The following is a 15,192-nucleotide window of genomic DNA, read 5'->3' as shown; positions in this document are numbered from 1 at the left end:
ATTACTTAAAAGTTTACATTATATAAAAATTTAAATATATATATGTAAGTTAGTGTGATCTTTGGCATTGCATTTCATTGGCCAGTGCTTCATAATTAGGAGAATATGATGATATTCCAGTTCTTGAACTGGAATGAACAACTTCGAATGCGTGTCTACTTTACATTGTATGCGTTTAATACTCGTCATGTGTGATTAACGCATGCATCATATAGCATGCCATGAATTGTTGCGTGATTATTTTAAACTATACGGCACACGGTTGAACAGCGGCGGGCACACACAAATTGGTCGATGGGCACCATGGTGCCCACAGGCATAGGGTTGGGAACCCCTGGTCTAGGGAATACGGAGGGTGGAGACAGAGAAATGTATAGACAAGTTAGATTAGTGAACAAGCAAAGGGTAGTCATTATGGGTGATTTCGATTATGGTAATATTGATTGGAATGAAGCGATAGCATCAAGGAATAAAAAATAAAATGAATTTCTTGAGTTTTTAAGTGACAACAATCTTAGGTAATATGTAACAGAGAGCACACAAGGGTTAAGAGTCTTACATCTAGTATATCATCAGAGGATGTGAATGGAGTGTCTAATCTTCTCCTAGTTGGTGACAGTGACCATGAAGTCATCACCTGGATTGTAGCCAGTCATATGAGAACTTCTGTGAAGAAGGAATATATGTGGAATTATAAGGTTGATGATTATGAAAAACTTGAGAGACAACTGGAGCTATAGCATGGAAAGAGGAGTTGAGTGGGAAGGAGACAGATGCTGCATGGGCCCAGAAGACAGCAAAAATGCAGTTATGCGAAGAAATTAGCCAATCAAGCTAAGAAAAATCCTTGTGAGTTCTTTTGATATGTGGCAAGTAGAAGAAAAATGACTAAGGGAGGATGATGCTTGACACTTGCAGATTAGTAACAACTGCAGAGATAAAGGTGAAAGAGCAATTATCAGTGAATTTCATTCTTGTGAAGGTAATATCATAAAAAGCTGAGTGTAGAGGAGGGAAGATGGTGAATGAGAAATTAAAGAGACATAAGAAATTAAGTAAACTTGATGTTAATAAAACAGTAGGACGTGAAAATATATTGCTGCATTTTGAAAGAATGTTTTAAGAAATTAACATCACCTTTGACACAGCTGTTTAATATGAGTCTTGCAATTGGGTAAGTCCCAAAAGAATGGAAAGTGGGAAAAATTGTTCCACTTCACAAAGGGGAGGGGGATAAGAAAGACTGAGGCAACAAATTATAGGCTGATGTGTGTGTGTGTGTGTGTGTGTGTGTGTGTGTGGAATTGTTATTAAGGTGTTAGAGAAATTGGTGAGTGTTCAGATTCAGAAATGAGTTGATAATTGCAGTATTCTTTATAATAGTCAGCATAGGTTTGTTGAGAGAGGTCATCTTTTAGCAATCTGCTTACGTATTACAATAAGATGACAAATTCACTCGATAAAGGAGATTCATATACAGTAGTGTACTTGGATTTTTGAAAGGTCTTTCATAGACTTCCACATGACAAGCTAAATTGAAACAGATGAGATTAGATAGCTGATTGCTGATAGTTGGAATCTGACAGCAGCTAAGCTAGCAGCTAGTTATCAACAGGTTGTTATATGGAGGAGTGGTATCTGAAAAGAGGATGGTCACTAGCAGAATACTGCAGGGCAATTATCTTGGAGCCATTATTGTTTAACCTGGCATTAGTAAGGTGGGGTGTCACAGACCCCAAAGATTTTAAATTGACTATAACTGTGACACCCCACGTTACTAACGCCGGGTTAACTTATATGTTAATGACCAGCTTAACTGGAGATATGCAGCTGTTTGCCAATGATGCAAAGTTGAAAGGAACTATGAGAAGTACAGCAGATGTTTTGGTCTTGCAGGAGGATCTGAATAGACTATGAGAGGGCAAATAATTTGAGCTATCAGCTTAATGTTAGAAACTGCAAAGTCTTGAAATTTGGTAAGCATGGTTAGAATTCTGAGTATGTAATTAATAGAGAAATTTTTAAGCAGGTGGAAGAGATGAGAGATATGGGATTGATAGTGGACAGAGACTTCAAGGTTTAGGGACCACATAGCTAAAATTGTAGTAGCAAGGCTTATACGTTGGTCATACATAACTGGTAATTAGTTTACGGAATTAACAATGCATATAAAGTATATTAATTAAAGGTAACTTTAATGAATAACTTCTATATTTCGGCAACGTCACGTTGCCATCTTCAGGAACATAAAGATGTGGTATGTGCACGCAGGCACTAACAAAAGCAAATGAGGAAGAAAGCAAGAAACTAATATTGTTCCTAAAGTCCTAATAGTGCCCTCTGGCGGGCCAATTTGGTTATCTTGGCAGTTGGGCTGAAGTTCTCATAATGTAAGTCTCCCAAATTTGGGTAGTTTCATGCACCCAAATTTGTTGAGGTTAGGAACGTTTTTTAGAGCTGCTGATGACTCCTTGAATAATCTTTCGTATTTAAACTTGCTGCGGTGTATTATTTTTGTTTTCTTCCAACAAATTCTATGGTGGGTATCTAAGGCATGGTCTGCCAGCCCAGAGCGGCTGTACTGGTGAAACCGGATGTAGTCTTGGTGTTCTGAAATCCTGATATTTGTTGTTCTGCCTGTTTGGCCAAAGTAGGACAATTTGCAGCTGCAAGGGACCTGGTATACACCAGGTAGGTCTAGGGGAACCTAGACCCTAGACCTACCTGGTGTATACCAGGTCCCTTGCAGCTGCAAATTGCCCTACTTTGGCCAAACAGGCAGAACAACAAATATCAGGATTTCAGAACACCAAGACTACATCCGGTTTCACCAGTACAGCCGCTCTGGGCTGGCAGACCATGCCTTAGAATTCGTTGGAAGAAATACCCACCATAGAATTCATTGGAAGAAAACAAAAATAATACACCGCAGCAAGTTTAAATACAAAAGATTATTCAAGGAGTCATCAGCAGCTCTAAAAAACGTTCCTAACCTCAACAAATTTGGGTGCATGAAACTACCCCAAATTTGGGAGACTTAAATTATGAGAACTTCAGCCCAACTGCCAACCAAATTAGCCCACCAGAGGGTACCATTAGTACTTTAGGAACAATATTAGTTTTTTGCTTTCTTCCTCATTTGCTTTTGTTAGTGCCTGCGTGCACAGACCATATCTTTATGTTCCTGAAGATGGCAACGTGATGTTGCCGAAATATAGAAGTCATTCATTAAAGTTACCTCTAATTAATATACTTTATATGTGTCGTTAATTCCGTAAACAAATTACCAGTTAAAATTGTAAGAGCATCACAATGGATTATGGCAATAATGAGATGGTTATGATGATTTTATAGATGATTATGGCAATAATGCAGAAGCAAATGGGTAATGTTCCCTTGTATAAGACTTTCATCAGGCCACATATGGACTGCTGTGCACAAATTTGGTCTCCTGAATTTCAGAAGGGGAAGGGAAATGAGGATGTATTGGGGAGAGTTCAGAGAAGTTTACTAATTCAATGTCAGGTCTGTATGGAATGTTAAATCTGAGGTGAGATTGAGGGAATGCAATCTACAGTCTTGTGAATAGAAGATAATTGTTACTGATTGAAATCAATTAATATATATTCCATAGTTATTTTCATTGGGATTGGTCTGTCAAATTCACCACTCTCATTCCTCTACGTTCCTTTAATCCCATGTAAACATGAGCAGCTTGCAGATCAGCATCTACACATAATTTAGCTGCAGAGGTTGGTTCAGTATCCATTAGATTCAGTAACATGTAAAACCTATAGGTACAAACCTATATTTTACATCTTGTGTATGAGGTTGTTTTAAAAATGTTTCCCCCCAGAAAGCAATTTTTTCTTAAGTTCCATACATTTCTTCGAAAATGTTGATGTATTGCTTTATCTTTTATTTCACAAAAAAAAAAAAATCTGAAATTTCACCTGGAAATTACTACTAAAGTCAAGTAAATTTAAAAAAAAGTTATAAATGGTATTGAAAATAATCTTCCATCTAAATAATTTGTTTACATTTTTTTAAAATTATATGCATCAATTAAAATTGAATAACCATTGTAATTACATATTTTCTTATTTATGCAGGATGTCCTTAATGCCCTACAAGAAAAACTTTCTATAAAATGTATTGAATATTTTAGCTTAGTAGTTGAACACATCAAGTCTTTAAGAAAGAACAAACTATCTATTCTAGATCCCCGAGATACATTAGCAAAGGTAAGCTCTTCTTCAGTTAAGAATATATGATAATACCATTTGCAAAGAACGTTTTTCACTTATGCAGATAAATTTTCTGCTTTTGTTAATTACATGAATAATACTTTGCAACTAAAGAAAGCCTTTTATTCTTATTATGATTATTCATTTCCATGGAATCCAATGATTTATCGTAGGAGGCCAATGATTAGTCACACAATACATATCATACTTGACAATACCTTGAACTCATACACTGACAGCACTTGTGATCTACTGTGGCAATCCATTCCAATCATTCATTATTCTTCAAGGAAACATCTAGCCCTCTCATAAAAAATGTTTTATGTTTCTATCATTCTGCTCTTTTTTTACCTATCAACCAATTTTTGTACTCCACAAATCTTCATTCTCTATCACAAACCTGTCAGCATTCTTGGTCACTTTCTTATGGATTCTTCTCATCACTCTCAGATTCCCCAAAAATAATGATCTGATAGTTCATTACTATTTAAAAGCCATTAATTATAATATTATCTCTTTATTTAATGATAAATAAAGACTTAATAATCAAACTAGGATTGAGTAGAACAAGCAATAAATCACAATTAATAACTTATGTAGTATATAATCAGTAATCTAGATTTTTTTTTAAATGTAAATCAATGTTGCACCTGCATGCTTTAGACAATAATAAATTTAGTTTAATCCTTTATCCAAGTGAGAGCAAACAAAGTTTGCGCCTGAAAATATCTTCAGGACTGAATATGGTGTTGTACTATCTTACCTGGATAAGTAGTACAACACCAGGCAACTCGTAGCAAAGGTGGAGCAAGCTACCAATACTCCTATCCCAGTATCTCCCATAATGCAAAACACATCTCCTTGCAGATATGTATAATGTTATGCATTAAGGGATTGGCCACTACCCAGACTAGTTTCGACCTTTATTGAGGTCTCTTCAGTGGGAACCAGGCCCAGAGTTGGAGATACCAGGCAGAAGCAAAAGCAAAGTCATCTTTACCTATAGAAGTTGCCAAAAGGAAAGGATTAAACTAAATTTATTATAGTCTAACCAAGTGAAAAATAAACTTTCAACATCTTTCTCTAAATCCAGAGTAATTTAATAAAAAAAGGTGGCAAACCTTTTGGCAACTGTTAAGTCGGAGTGAAACTTAAATTTCAGAAAATTACATTTCATATGGACTTAACATGGTTCCTATGCTTTGGGGAGAAAATAATGATTTGTCAGGCTAAATAAGCAATTGTATAGCAATCAAAATTTACTAAACACAGAATAATTTAGTTTTATGTTGTCATGCATAGTATTTTAAAGTTTTATTATATGTATAGCTGCTTAGTCATAACTACTCTGTAAGTACCTAACAATTGCTGGGAAAGAAATGATATTCCAAAATGCGAAATGGCCGACTTCTATAACACGTATTACCATGCACTGGTATATCCGTTAGTAAGCACGTGCCTTTCTCTCCCCCCTCCTTTCACTACTACACTCTGTAAGTTGCTTGAAGATTCCACATGCAGCGCTAAGTGCTGGGTGACGCTAAGAAAGCTTGACATAGATTGATGACGAAGCAGAAAGGAGTGGTGCGGAGTTTAAAAGTGCATGTAACGCTGAAGACAAGGCTTTTTTTCTTGCTGCTGTTCGAGTGTTCCTGTGTGTCCCCGTAGGTCCAGCTGGTGTGGAGCCTCCACGTGGTGTTCCTTTGTTCGATGAGGGTCCGAAAGAATGACTCGGAAACCTACCAGTCGGCAACCAGCCCAGCAGACGATAATTGCAGAAGATTGCTGAGATATCCTGATATAAGGTACAGAAGGAATCTGTAGAGAATATCCTGAAAAAGTGGGAAGTGAACTAGCCATCAAAGGTGAATATTTGACCAGATTAGTGAAGAGGCCAGAGTAACATGCCAGCAATTAGTAAAGTACATTTTTTATATCTTCTAACTAGTGGAAATGATTAGGAAGATTAATTGTAAGTGCTACGAGAGACTCTTGAGACAGCTAATTGATAAATTGTGAAAGGAAGAGAATAATGTACATAAAATTTATGTAGCAGCTAGTATCTAGAAAGTAGTTCCTAAGTGAACGAGATAGAGAAAGTCATTGTATAAAATAGTCTTGTGAGAGATTGTAAGGATATTTAATTAAGTCTGAATATAATGTGAATAGGATTGATAGATATAATGTGAATAGAATTTGAATATAATGTGGATGGAATTAATTGATTTAGAGTAGCATTACAAGAGTAAAGTGTTTAAATGTCATAAATAAGTTCCTCAGATTGAAACCCATGGGAAAGATAAAGTAATTGTCAGCAAGAATGCTAATTCTCTACCTACCTTTTGCTTGTTCATTTTAGTGTCATAAAGTGTATTACATGTCTTTGCTTGAATTAAATGTTTTGTTTAAAGTATAAGTGTTGTCTTGCCTGAGATTTGTACCTACTGCACTTGCTCATAAAATTTGGTGAACCTAAGCGGGAGGATAGATAGTAATAGGTCATGACTGCAGATATGAGAAATATAGTTGATAAGATTGAATGCTGACTGTGTTCTAATTCCTTGGTGATACAAGCTTAGTAAAATCTAGGATTCAGGGTGGCACAGCGGAAAAAAATAAATTTCTCTGAGTCTGAATAAGGAATTAGAACCAGTGCTGAGACAAAGGAATAGGCATCTGCCATTAGCATTTCCTTTGTCTCACAAACCAACAGTTTCACTCTTGTCAGTGATTCGGCCTGAATTAAACGTAAGTTAAGTAAAATAGATGAAGTTTAAAGTAGATGATATTAGATAAGTAATAAGAAAGAAATAAGAAAGAATTATAAAGAGAAATGTAGAACAAGATATATATATATATATATATATATATATATAAGGGATAAGAGAGGGCCAAAAATTATAGAAGAACAACACAACACAACTCCTATAGGTAATGATGACCTTGCTATTGCTTCTGCCTGGTATCTCCAACTCTGGGCCTGGCTCCCACTGAAGAGACCTCAATAAAGGTTGAAACTAGTCTGGGTAGTGGCCAATCCCTTAATGCATAACATTATACATATCTGCAAGAAGATGTTTTGCATTATGGGAGATACTGGGATAGGAGTATTGGTAGCTTGCTCCACCTTTGCTATGAGTTGCCTGGTGTTGTACTACTTATCCAGGTAAGATAGTACAACACCATATTCAGTCCTGAAGATATTTTCAGGCACAAACTTTGTTTGCTCTCACTTGGATAAAGGATTAAACTAAATTTATTATAGTCTAACCAAGTGAAAAATAAACTTTCAACATGCTTTAGACCAAGGTTTCTCAAACTTTTTCTACGACGGAACACTTCATAAATCCTGAAATGTTCATGGAACACCTTGGTTATTTTGTAATGTATTAATTAATAATTAATTAGTAATTTAGCTTATTTTATTGTTAATTAATAATTGATAATTAATTATTAATTAATAATTAATTAAACATCAATTGAACCATCATTAAATTAATTTGTGCTGATTTTCATTGACATATCCCATTCTGATCCCCAAAAATTTATAATATTATTATAAGTACTTATGAGTGAATGCAGACTTTTTCTCCTGTGTGCTGGTTTTATAGGTTAGGTAAATATAAATAAAATAAATGAGTAAATCTAAGCATTAAGAAAAAACAATCATTTATTATCAAATGTTAATTAGTAAAAACAAAACACATAAAAATAGTAAAACGTATATTGCAAATTAAGTTATTAGTGACTCCGATGTTTTTGGGTCTTTGAATTACAAATTCTTTTGATATCAGGCACAATATTAGAAAGTTGAATTCTCATATTTGGTGTAGCGTCGAATCTGTTCCTGGACTTTGATTTGGTTGCAGCATAATATGAAAATCCTGCCTCGCATAAATATGTCGTTGTAAAAGGAAGTAAAATAAAAATAGCTAGTTTTGGCACGCTTGTCCAGAAATCATTTATTGGCAGTTCTTTGTATTTTTGTTTTAAATCAGAGTCACTAATTAAGTCAATTAGATTTTCATAGTCACTTGCGCTGAAGCCTGCTGGCTTAGCTGTCACTGTAAATGGATTCAGAACCGAGGAATTGTCCTCACTAGATTTTGGAAAATATTGCAAAAGGGTTGATTGCAAGTCATGCAAGGGTTCTAAAATTACATTAGATACTTCTTCATTTACTTTAGAATTTATTTCAGTCAAAAATTCATGCAAGGTGGGAAAACAATCAAAATTATTCTTTTCAACTGTAGAAATCCAGAATTGTAACTTCCTATCAAAAGATGCAATTTTATCTCTTGCATTAAAAATTGTAATATTCTTTCATTGTAATGATAAGTTAATTTCATTGCACTTTGTAAAAATATCTGCCAGATACGCAAGACTCATCAACCATGAAGAATTTCTTAATAATTCAATAAAATTTTGTCCTAAATTAGGTGACATCAAGAAGACCATTAACTCACTACAAAGTTCAAAAAGCCTCAATAATGCTTTTCCTCTGGATAGCCATCTCACTTCAGTATGTAATAAAAGTGCATTATGTGCACTACCCATTTCATCACACAAAATTTTAAATAATCTGGATTGAAGTGGTCGAGATTTTACATAGTTGATCATTTTTTCGGCTTCATCCAAAATAGTTTTTAAATATGTACGAATTCTTTTTGTTACTTGTGCTTGTCTATGCAAAACACAATGACTTTTGGTGGCTCTTGTAGCTACTTGCAGGATACGCGTTACAACTCCCTTCGTCTTTCCTACCATTGCTTGAGCACCATCTGTACAAATATCAATACACTTCTCCCAACCGATTTCCTGTTTTGTAACATAATTATTAATACAGTTGAATATATCTTCTGCGGTAGTTTTTTCTTGTAGATATTCGCACATGAGTAAATCTTCTTTAATACTTTTATCAAATATGTAACAAACAAACACTAGTAATACAGTGAGTCTTGCGACATCTGTAGATTCATCCATATGCAATGAGTATTCACTGCAGTCTAAGTCGATGAATTAGCTCTTTTTCTATGTCAGCAGAAAGATCTTTGATGCGGCATGAAACAGTATCATTTGATAATTGTACTGCATCTATTTTTTTAGCAACCTGCTCGTTTAACATGCATGATACAATGTCTTTCACACAAGGCTTAATGAGCATCTCATCAATTGTATGCGCTTCACCATGAAGTGCAATGCGGTAACTCACGCGAAAAGACGCCTCTGTTGCATTTTCAGTTGTAGCAATTGTAGCCATTTGAAGTTTAGATTTTTCTAGCGAGTCACGTCGTCTCTTAAAAAAATGTATATCTTTTCCTTTGTAATCAGTGTGTTTCGTTTCGAAGTGCTTACAAAATTTAGCTGGAGCCAAATTTTGTAATTTGGCTTTTATTTTATTTTATTACATAAAACATCAGGAGCATGTGCATTGCCAATACACGTAAATCCATAATTTAAATAATTTTCATGGTACTTCCATTTTGGTTTGTTCTTAGATGACTCTTGTTCTTTAATATTAGCTTTTGAAGAAACCACAGTTTGCAATTCCATATCTTCTCCAATCATATGAGTAGATGTGTCAGCAGAAGTACTTGCTCCTCCTTGTGTTAAAGTTCCTATCTTTAAACAAGTATCCATGGGTATTTTTTCAATACTATTCAAATTCCAATATTTGTCAGAGCTATAATAAAAACAAATAATATTCTGTTGTAAAGATGGTAAGTTGTATACCACGAGTGAAGAAGAGGGCGCAATTTGGAGTAAAGTGGATGACAAACAATATTAAACAGGAATTGCATGCGAAAAAGAGGCTATGGAAGAGATATAAGGAGACAGGTGAAGAGATGCATGAGGAATATAAGACACAGGCCAGAAGAGTGACTCGTGTGGTAAGGAAAGCGAAACTGGAATATGAGAGGAGATTGGCCCTAAGATCCAAAGAAAATCCTAGGGAATTTTTTAGCTATGTGGCCAGTAGGAGGAGAAATGACTGTGGAAGAATGATATTGTGGGATAAAAATGGGAATACAGTGACTGATGCAGAGGACATAGTGGAATTGTTCAATGAACACTTTATTGGAGTATTTCATCTTAGAGGAGTCAGTTTTAATGCTAGAGGGATAGGACTGGTACGAGGTCTGGAGGTACAGGAGGAGAGTGTGTTTCAGATAATGAGTACTCTGGATGTCAGTAAAGCTGTGGGACTGGATGGTATTTCGCCACGAGTTTTGAGAGAATGTGCTAGGGAATTGACAATACCTTTAACGTGGCTTTTCAATGAAAGTCTGGCTTTGGCAAAGGTGCCCAAGGAATGGAAGGAAGGTAAGATAGTGCCATTGCATAAGGGTGGTAACAGACTGGAAGTGTCTAATTATAGGCCAGTCTGTGTGTCATCAGTAGTTGTTAAGATCTTGGAGAAAGTAGTGAGGGACCGTGTACAGCATTGGGCAGATGAGGGTAATGTTATCTGTGAGAATCAGCATGGATTTGTGAAAGGACGCTCTTGTTTTAGCAATATGCTAGCCTTTTATAATAAAGTTACAAGAGCGTTAGATGAGGGAAAGGCATATACTGCAATTTTCTTAGACTTGGCGAAGGCATTTGACAGGGTGCCACATGATAAGCTGATATTTAAGTTGCACCACATGGGTCTGGATGTCAGATTGGTCAACTGGATTCAGGATTGGCTGTCTGATAGGTATCAGAGAGTTGTGTATGGTGGAGCAGTTTCCAGGAGGCAGAGGGTTACAAGTGGGGTCCCACAGGGCTCAGTACTAGGACCTATATTGTTTAACCTTTATATCAATGACATAGCCAGTGGATTGCAGGGGGATATTCAGTTGTTTGCGGATGATGCAAAGCTGGGAAGGATTATTAGTAATAGTGCAGATGTGGTAGCCCTGCAAGAGGATTTAAATAAGCTAGATAGATGGGCAAATGAATGGGGAATGGGGGTGTCAGTTTAATGCAGCAAAATGTAAGGTCTTGAGGTTTGGGAAACATCGATGGGATGCTGCATACTCTATGGGAGGAGTTATACTGGAGGAAGTAGGGGAGACAAGAGATCTGGGGTTGATGATTGATAGAAACCTGAAGTTTAGGGGACATATTGCAAAGGTGGTGAAGGTAACACAGAGGATTGCTGCTATTATGAGAAGGACACTGACCTGCAGAGATAAGAGGGTTATCATTCCGTTGTATAAGTCTCTGATCAGACCACACTTGGACTATTGTTCTCAGATTTTGTCCCCAGGATTTGAAGGGGATAAATTAACTGTGGAAAGGATACAAAGACGGATGACAAAGATGGTTTCAGGACTGTACAAGGATAGTTATGAGGATCGGCTGAGAGAATGTGGACTGCAGAGTTTGGTGGATAGAAGAAGGAGAGGTGATATGATTGAGACTTTTAAACTGTTGAGAGGTGATTACAGGGTTGACACTGGGGAGTTCTTTCGCTTGGTTGATCAGCGGGAAGGAGTGATGACAAGAGGCCATCCCTGGAAGTTACGAAAGGAAACTGTGAGCAAGAGGGTAAGGAGTGGTTTCTTTGTGTGGAGGGTGGTTGAGCCGTGGAATGCATTGCCTGATGGAGTGGTGGGAGCGAGAACGGTCAGTGAGTTTAAAGAGTGGTATGATAAACTTTGTGTTTCTCAGGGGGGGGACCTCCCCTCGATGAGTCTTGACAGACTTTATGTCTTAGAAAGGACCTCCCTCGAGAGTCTTTTGACTCCTTGGAGGCCTGAATAATAATAATAATAATAATAATAATAATAATAATAATAATAATTATAAATAAGAAATGTCGAATAATATAAAAGTAAATGAATAATGCAAAATAGTAAAAAAAGACTGTAACACACAAAAGTAAATATGCATTGTAACAATACTTGTAAGAAAAGTACTAAACCGTATCAAATAATGTAAAAACGAGTGTGATAAGAATGTGATTTGATAAAATGTTCAGTACCAAAAATTAAACAGTTCGAAATAAATCAGATATTAATTATAAAATTAGCTAAAAGAGTAAGAAGAATTCTTTTTTTAAAAGTTGCCTCACCTACTCCCTCTATACGGGAATAAAAAGGCGTTAGATGATTTTTTTTTTTCCCCGAGGACCTGGTCCCAATAAATTTACTCGTAAATACCTTTCCAAATTTTTTTAAAGTTCATACATTAACATAAGTATTAATAATTAATTATGGCATAATCATAAAGAGTATTAGTACACTTATGTATACGGTGTGGCATGTTGACAAATATAAATTACATTGAAATTAGTTATCAATCACTGGACTAATGAAATGTTGTAGCATGTCGTAGTTTATTCAGGCAAACATCATTAAATTAATTTGTGCTGATTTTCATTTACATATCCCATTCTGATCACGAAATATATTTATAATATCATTATAAGTACTTACGAGTGAATGCAGACTTTTTCTCCTGTGTGCTGGTAGTTTTCCCCTCCTTTTGTACATCCTGGAGATCTTTGTAGGCTTCAGGTGGATGACTCACTATCTGTTCCATCACAAACACCTTCAATAAGAGATTTCTTAATACCAAAATTAAACAAAGTGCCTTGTCTCTTATTCATATCAGATTTTAACTCTGTATTCCTATTACTTTTAAAAAAATCACGGCACTCCGGTTTCAGAACAAGCACTTACACAGCAATACGAACTTGCGAAGAAAGTATTCAGTAGTAATAGATTTGAGAACCGGATACAGACTACCTTGATATTCAATTTCAGTGGAAAAATTTTCTTTATACTTCCTTGCTGATTGGTCACTGATATTTGCAACGCAGATGTTATTTCGTTCAGTTTTGAGAACACGCTACCCATTGTTGTAATCGCCTTTCAGGCAATTTTTATGATCGCTCATAAACGGCGGTATTCTCTTTCCCAATTGTTGAAAGATTTTGATGTGTGAAAATTAATGATAATTCATGAATATTTCCATGTTTAAAAATATGCTGCTTGGTCACTGATATTTGCTACACAGATGTCATTTCCTTCAGTTATGAGAACAGAAGATATGACGCCAATTGTTGTAATGGGCTTGCAGGCAATTTTTATGACCCGTCATAAACGGCAGCATTCCCTCTCCCAAATGTTAAAAGGTTTCAATGTGTGAAAATTAATGATACACAGATGTTATTAGGTGTTCTGGGTCTGAGCTTTTCGACATATTCACGAATATTATTCTCCTCAGAATATTTTTACTATAAAATATTTATTCATGAAAAATGCTTAGAAAGCTAAAATGACAAATTTCAGAACTTCTCGCGGAACACCTATTCACCTTCCGCGGAACACAGTTTGAGAAACCCTGCTTTAGACAATGCCCAAAGTTCTGAGGAAAATCAGGCATGATTTAAATAGATAAGTAGTATCATTAGCAGGAAATGCAAAACAAAATTTATAGATGGAATATAAGGAGAAATGTGGACGCAATACAAAGCCAAGGCAAGTACAATTTGGCCAGCAAAATAAAGAAAGCAAAATAAGATTTTGAGAGGAAATTAACTGAGCAGGCAAAAGGATCTGGAATTAGGCCTACATATCCTAATTCCAGAATTAGGATATGTAGGTTTAAATTAAAGTTCATGTTGACAGATTAATGGCAATGAAGCACAGAACAAAATATTGAAATTATTATTATTGACATCTGATATCCATGGAGTCAGAGACTCATTGTGTAAGGTACACACTATCACACACAAAGGTCATCCAACTATGCTTTAAACTGATTCAGTGTGTCTACATTCACAACACACTGTTATGACGTCCTTACTTTCCCTTTTATTTCCTTTCTATATCTTATGCTGCTGGTGTTTATCTTTAATTTCGTCTAATATATTACTTTAGTCTTACTTATTTATCCCTATTCATCTAAGTCACTTAGTATAACGTTCTTTCTCTCCCTTTTTCTACTATATACCCTTAAATGAAATATTTACTTATTAATATTTTCGCTGCTATCTTAATTCTCTCACACATGCAAATAAAGCGTTTACTTCCTACCAAGTATTTTTTCCATTAGTTCTTTGCAGTCTCATTGGCCTCTTTATATCTTATGTTTTATCTAATCACACAACAATCTGATAGAGTTCGCCCAATAAGTATTAACAAAATTTATTTTTTTCACTGCGCCAGCTAATACCTTGGATAGATGGGATTCTTATCCAGGATGACCCTCTCAGAGTGATACATGAAAATTAGATCGAATTTAATCTTGTCCCTCCGTTTTCTTACTTCTTTCTCACAGTCATGGCTCGCTTTAAGAGTTTATATACAAGGATTTAACCCGCTTAGTTAGTTAGTATTTTATGAGCGGTTGTTTTGAATTCATAAGACAAAAGCAGATCAGGCAGGTACTTGAATGAAACATTTTAATAAGATTGAGGAATTATGCAAATATACATTATAGACATATTGTTAGGAATGCTCTCAAGGTAAATCAAAGGCTCAAAATTCAATACACCAGACATACACATACAAACTTGCATTGACCACTATTACATGCATCTTCAGCACAAATTCATAGGCTAATATCATACCATCCTAATACACGTGGTCATAAATTAACACAATAACACACTTCATACATTAAGTTTAGCTCGTTCAGAGATATTCTCGGCCTCGTAGGGCAAACAAATCTTAACACAATTTTGACCCGTACTAAGTCATAGGCTATTCTTACAGTTCTTTAATTTTAGTCCAAATACTCTCTTAGGGGGGATCACACTCTTCTATAGCTGGAAATAGGAATTCAAAGGTCTACCTTACCATCTCTGATCTTGATTTTCTTGACCTTCTTCCAGCCTTGTCTGGTCATCAAGGCCTTCTGCTTTAGTTCCTTATGAGGACATCTCCAGTCGGACTGTACGAATGGAGTCTCAGCGGGAAAGATTGGAGGTGACATGGTAACGTTGCCT

The 15,192-nt window shown here is 35.7% G+C and overlaps 1 protein-coding gene across 1 annotated transcript in view; it reads left to right on the top strand.

Annotated features, from left to right (window-relative positions):
• LOC150100697 (uncharacterized) overlaps positions 1–15,192 on the top strand; it is a 463,381-nt gene that overhangs the window by 272,216 nt on the left and 175,973 nt on the right. Inside the window, exon 9 of the mRNA XM_090401246.1 lies at positions 4,113–4,244. Coding sequence (XP_090257372.1) covers positions 4,113–4,244 — 132 coding nt within the window. The remainder of the gene's footprint in view (positions 1–4,112; positions 4,245–15,192) is intronic.

This window comes from Typopeltis vanoorti, chromosome 12 (assembly GCF_054136105.1).
Source record: "Typopeltis vanoorti isolate ZY-2024b chromosome 12, IOZ_Tvanoo_1.0, whole genome shotgun sequence".
Lineage (NCBI taxonomy): Eukaryota > Metazoa > Arthropoda > Arachnida > Uropygi > Thelyphonidae > Typopeltis > Typopeltis vanoorti.
The sequence above is the reverse complement of the archived record's forward strand: the minus strand, read 5'-3'. Positions and strand labels throughout refer to the sequence as shown.